This window comes from Lycium barbarum, chromosome 9 (genome assembly GCF_019175385.1).
Source record: "Lycium barbarum isolate Lr01 chromosome 9, ASM1917538v2, whole genome shotgun sequence".
NCBI lineage: Eukaryota > Viridiplantae > Streptophyta > Magnoliopsida > Solanales > Solanaceae > Lycium > Lycium barbarum.
The window spans coordinates 116,465,129-116,471,890 of NC_083345.1; the positions used below are offsets into that span (position 1 = coordinate 116,465,129).

At 35.6% G+C, this 6,762-nt stretch overlaps 1 protein-coding gene across 1 annotated transcript; it reads left to right on the forward strand.

Moving 5' to 3' along the window:
* Nucleotides 1-407: 407 nt before the first annotated feature.
* On the forward strand, nucleotides 408-3,746 carry LOC132611813 (methanol O-anthraniloyltransferase-like). The gene is made up of 2 exons (XM_060326181.1): nucleotides 408-972; nucleotides 2,683-3,746. The coding sequence occupies exons 1-2, from the start codon at nucleotides 439-441 to the stop codon at nucleotides 3,586-3,588; spliced, it is 1,440 nt and encodes a 479-aa protein (XP_060182164.1). The 5' UTR covers nucleotides 408-438; the 3' UTR covers nucleotides 3,589-3,746.
* Nucleotides 3,747-6,762: the final 3,016 nt, after the last annotated feature.

Below are 6,762 nucleotides of genomic sequence, written 5' to 3' on the forward strand. Positions count from 1 at the left end.
GCCGAATAATGATCCGTTTCCATCTCAAGAATGATTGGGATGTGATTCTTGATGTTGGAGACAGCCAAGGCAGGATGGAACTTGGTGTCTGCCATTGATGGAAGGCAATAAAGTGAACGGAAATCGAAGAAGAAGAAGAAGAAGAAGAAGACGTCGGAAAAGTGGGTGTAGGACGTCGGAGAATTAGGGCAGCGGAAGAGAAGGAAAAGAAACCCTAGTATCTGATACCATGAAAAAGATTAATTCCGTGATCATTCGCATTGATTGAGTTGGTAAATATACCATAGTTACAATGTCCTATTAGAATACAAACTATACTAACCTAAAATTGAAGATTTACAAAATATTCTTTTACTACATATTTACACTATTTATCATAATCAAATCACATTCTCGTTTCTGGTTGCAAATTTGACACTTATTAAAATCTCAATCCAAATGGTTTCCAAGACTACATACTTTCATTCCTATATAAATTTCAGAAACCGACCTTCATCGTACACTAACTACTCTTTCTTTATTCGAATAACACGTTTGGCACACAGTATGCAGGTTTCAATAATACATCACAAGCCGAAATTAGTAGTTCCAGCAAGAGTAACACCTTGTGGGACTAAAAATCTTTCCGACATAGATGACCAAGGGAGTGCTCGTTTCCAAATTCCAGTACTAATGTTTTACAAATATAATTCTTCAATGTTAGGAAAAGATCCTGCAATGATCATAAAAAATGGATTGTCCAAAACACTTGTATTTTACTATCCATTAGCTGGTAGGATCATTGAAGGGCCTAATAGGAAGCTTATGGTGAATTGCAATGGTGAAGGAGTCTTGTTTGTTGAAGCTGATGCAAATGTGGAGCTTGAGAAATTAGGAGAGTCAATTAAACCACCATGTCCATACTTAGATTTATTACTGCACAATGTTCCTGGTTCTGATGGAATCATTGGCTGCCCTCTTTTATTAGTTCAGGTAAACAATATCCAATATATCTCCTTTATGTTTTCTTTCAGGAAAATCCCATCACACAGGGAATCGGGAAAAGGAAGCAGTTAGGGGTCGTTTGGTAGATAGTCGAAATTATCTCGGGATTATAATACTGAGACTAATTTATCCCATCTATTGAATCCCAGTATAAGTGGGATAAGAAGGTATAAGCTGGGATATCCCAGCACTAATTTTTATACCATGTTTATACCTTCTACCAAACATGGTATAAAAATTAGTGCTGAGATATCCCAGCTTATACCTTCTACCAAACGACCCCTGTCGTTTGGTAGATAGTCGAAATTATCCCGGGATTATAATCGTGGGACTAATTTATCCCATCTATTGGGATTATTTTATACCATATAAAAGATGGTATAAAATAATCCCAGTATAAGTGGGATAAGAAGGTATAAGCTGGGATATCCCAGCACTAATTTTTGTACCATGTTTGGTATAAGGTATAAATTTATCCTGGACCTTCTACCAAACATGATATAAAAATTAGTGATGCGATATCCCAGCTTATACCTTCTACCAAACGACCCCTTAAAGTTTAGTGGGAGTCGAACCTAACACCTATATATAGTGTGCGATACTCCTGCCTTGTGTCGGAGCCAGGAATGTATCCTAATAAAGGGATCCACATTTTTTTTGCAAGAATGCCAAACTTGCGTCCAATAATTTTTAACCATCTTAACCACAGCATTTTAAGCGTTCCTTATGTTTATGGTTTCAAAAATATTTCCATATGGTTGAAATTTTTTCATAGGCAAACTTATAGCTATCAAAATACCCTTTTCTCCTTTGTCATTTTTAACTGGCGCACCAAAACTAAGGTGAGATATAGCATTGGGGACACCTCCAAAAATGGGCTTTTCCCATAAAAAATTAAATTCATCAAATCCAGCAGATCTATTATCTGAAACTATAAAATTTCATGATTTTGTCAACTCTGGTCACCCTTTAATCACCATTAAATATGTCAATGATCTAATGTACTCTTCATTCACATGATTTTTAAGTTTCTTGACCAATTCAACTGCAATGTCAGTGGATTTGAACATAATAATCTTACTTTTGATATTGTAACTGGAGTAATGAATGCATTTCTGTAATATCCAGGTGGAAATTCAAATTTTAGTGCTTTTCCACGTATGTTGACAAGTTAAGTCAAATGAACAATTTCTTCGGGAAGTAGATTGAGAGCAATTGTACCCTATTTGGATAATGAGACCTTCGGACGAATGAGATTCAATTGAACCTCCTTCATTGAAATTAGTTTTGTGACCGTTTATTTCCGCCGAGACGAATTGAAACAAAGTACCTTCACTTGATGTTAAAATAAGTCAAATGAATGCAAGACATGTTTAGACAGGGGAAGTGCATCCAAAGCATGTCTCATGTATAAAAAGTTCTTGTTCGATAAGAGGGTACCACACAATATCTAAGTGCAAAGTCGAAATTTCGAAACAAGCTGAGGATGAATTTATGTATTATCCTAATTAACTTAGATGCATTAAAAATGCAAAGAATTTTTATGAATATGCGACCTTCCTCATTTTTCATGTCACTAGTTCTAATTTTTATAAACGATTACATTTAATAATTTTGGTGACCTGATAATGTCTTCTACGCTATTTTACACCGGCACAATCAATAATTCTCAAACTAATACTATATTTATTTGCATAGGTGACCCGTTTTAGCTGTGGTGGATTTGCTATTGGAATCAGACTTAATCACACTATGATGGATGCGTATGGCTCGAATTTGTTTCTAAATGCATTAAGTGAATTGATTCAGGGAGCTTCTACACCTTCTATATTACCTGTATGGCAAAGGGATCTCCTAAGTGCTAGATCATCACCATGCATTACATGTACTCACCATGAGTTTGATGAGCAGATTGAATCAAAAATTGCATGGGAATCTATGGAAGACAAGTTGATACAACAAGCATTTTTCTTTGGAAATAAGGAGATGGAAGCTATTAAATATCAAGTTTCTCCAAATTGTGGAAGTACAAAATTCGAGTTATTAACGGCGTTTTTATGGAAATGTCGTACAATTGCTCTCAATCTGCATCCCGAAGAAATTGTTCATTTGACTTACATTGTCAACATACGTGGAAAAACACTAAAATTTGAATTTCCACCTGGATATTACGGGAATGCATTCGTTACTCCAGCTACAGTATCAAAAGCAGGATTATTATGTTCCAATCCACTGACATATGCAGTTGAATTGGTCAAGAAACTTAAAAATCACGTGAATGAAGAGTACATTAGATCATTGATTAATTTAATGGTCCTTAAAGGGCGACCAGAGTTGACAAAATCATGGAATTTTATAGTCTCAGATAATAGATCTGCTGGATTTGATGAATTTAATTTTGGATGGGGAAAGCCCATTTTTGGAGGGGTTCCCAATGCTATATCTCACTTAAGTTTTGGTGTGCCAGTTAAAAATGACAAAGGAGAAAAGGGTATTTTGATAGCTATAAGTTTGCCTCCATTGGCCATGAAAAAATTTCAACAGGTTGTCTATGAGATGACTTTCAAAAATGTGGAAGGAGTCAACATAATTTCAAAGATGTAAGGTGTTTTCTGCCTTTCCACCTCATCAATGAGTGTTTTGTTTCCATCCTATTCCTATTAGAAAGTAATTGTAAGTCCTTTTTTATATTTATGATTCAAGTATTTGTTGTATGTGACTGCATTTGATGGGTTACAAAATTTAAGGAATTACTTTTGAAACTTGTGATTTTTAGTATTTGTCTTTGTTAATTTCTTCCGGTGTGTCTTTTGTATTTTATTGATAATTGTTCAGCACCTTGGAATTTCAATTTTTCCTTCTCATGCTCAGTCTTCCTAGTGGCTGCTTTAGCTTGATCTATAGAGGTAAATTTCACAGCTTTACATGACACATTAGAATCCTTGATGTTTGTAAATAGTGCGATACTCAGGATAAAATCATAAACAAAAATGTGCCTTATGGCTTTGGTTCAATAGTAAGCACAAAAGTCTGATATCTAATTGGAGAAGGATAAATTAAAAAGGCTAACTCAATACCTAACATCTATCGAAATTGAGTAATACATCAGCTCGTCCTTAAGAATTTCTTGATAATAAAAAAATAATAGAAAATGTCTAGCCGTTTCAACAAAATTCTTCGACTGCAATAACACAAACTCATCTCATGAAATTTCAGTCCAAACACAAGCATTGATCGATGATTCATGGTCACTGAAACCAATCTTGAAAACAGAAAGAAGAATGCACAGAAGTTAATGAGAATTAAATTAGCTGAATTCTTCATTTCAAGCAAAGATTCTCTGAAGACTTAAGTTTCCACATTTTTTATTTCTCCTGAAAACAGAGACAACAATGCACACAAGTTAGTGAGAATTAGAGAGATATACTATAGCTCAGTAAACTCGAACCTTGAGTGATGTAACTCTAGATGGAACAACAATAAATTTAACCGCAATCAAACAAACAAGATTAAGATATAAGGACATAGTAAGAAATATAAATGAGGGGGAATAGATTTTAGAAGAAAAGAAAGGAATATCTAACAATTAAAATACATTAATCAATAGATTCAATCCAAGGGGAAGACAAATGAACTCATACATGGAATCCTTACTTAAAGTATCCGAGGGAGGTTCATCGAAGAGATACAAGGGAATCCTCCCATAAACTCACACAAAGAGTATATTGATAGCCTTGAAGTCTTCCTTCCATGCTTCCTTTAAATCCTCCAAGCTCATAATGGCTCATGATGGTTGGAAGAATGCTCCAAAATCCTTGATGACCTCATTGGTTGTCATCACTTCCTTCATAAATCCATTTGAGCATGTTATGGACTTTAAAATCTCTTTTAATGAATCTTTTATGGCCTTTTGTGCTCTTTGTGGGTGATTGAAAGGTATTTTATTCAAGATAGTTCACACCCTCACTCTTTATATCAATCTTGCTACCTCGATTTGAATCATTGGGTGTGTTCGATATGGAGGAAAACTGTCACGACCCGGTTTAGCTAAGTTGTGCGGGCACCTACCTTTCCTACCTCTGTAGACAAACCCTTATTCCAACAATCTCAAATACATGAAATAATAAATAAATAAATAAATAAATAAGCGGAAGAGATAGAAATACGTAAGTCTAACATAGTAACAGATAGAATATACGGAATACATCAAAACCACCCCAGAAATCTGTCTAGTCATACCAGAGCTACTAACTAGAATCTACGAGTCTAAAAATATCAATAATACATCAATAGTCTGAATATATCTCGGAATAGCAAGTAAGACATAAAATAAAGGAAGAATCTCCAAGGCGGCAGACATCTCCATGCTCACCCTGTAAGACTCTAAGCAGCAACTCTCGCACCACTATCAGTCACGAGAAGCAGAGGTCGATCCTACCTAGAACTCTACATTCATAAAAGAATGCAGTAAGTGCAGGTCAGTACAAACAACAAGTACTAGTAGGTATCATAGACAGACTAAGTTTAGCTAACACATATCAAGTCAATAAAGTAAGATAAACAGGTAATCAACAAAGTCTAAGTCAAACACGAGCCAGAATCCAAGTACGCGTCATCAACTATGTTTAGCATCTAAATGCAATTGTGCCAAGTCTCAAATATCAGTCAGAATTCAGATATCACAAGTACATCACAGGAATATCACAATAAAAGCCATAGTACAATGCAATGCAACAATGTATGAATGTGTATACAATGCATATGTTGTGTACACATGTACTCCGATAATGGAACATCACATCTCGGTAGCACAACCCATGGGGGACCCGCGAAATCCATATACCTCACGGTTCCGGCAAAAACCTCGGCAACCGCTACCTCACCATTCCGGCAACAACCTCAGCAATCACTACGCACAACCTTGATTCCGAGATAACCATCGGACATCGGTCCTCACGTCACTCTCATCCAACCAAGCCCAGCTCATAATAGTATTTCCTCAAGTATCATCAGTGTATCAACAGTATATCATAAAGGATGAGAATGCGTGCAATGTATGAGTTCAATGTCAATAATCAAATCAATATCACAAGTACCGTGCATGGGCACACAATAATATCATGAAAAGGCTACACAATAAGCCATAATAGAACACTATCCTTGTATCAAACATCAACAAGTAAGATACTACAACATCATGGTCAAGATATATCAATAGTCTCCAATATCTACTATCTCTATGTGGCATCAAGCCAACAACAATAGAACAAGATAAGTCACAACACAATGGGGTGGCTAACCCCAATCACACAACAAGGCCCAACCTAAGACAATATCTAACCCAACTTCATACCTGAAGGTTTACATGCTTTCTCCGACAATATCGTCTAAATATATGCTTTGCTAAACAAAGTCTCATCATAGGGTAAACCGTAACCTACCTGGAAGGCCGAACAACAATATCACCAACAATCACTCCTTAGACTTCCCTTTCCTTTGAGCCTCGAGATAAAAAAAAAGTCTAGACACATTCGAATCAAGAAATTAGAATCAAGAAGAACATCAAACGAACCCTACTACTATTCAAAATCCAAATCCCCAACCTATGAAATGGGTTTTATGAACTAGAAGGGTGAAATTAGGAATCTAAAGGTTCCAACAAGAAATTAAAGTTCTAATTTGATCAATTCCCATCATTATCAAGCTAGAATAACCTATAATTTACTCAAATTTGAATTCTAGGCAAAACTCCCAAATTTGGATATAAACTCTAACTTC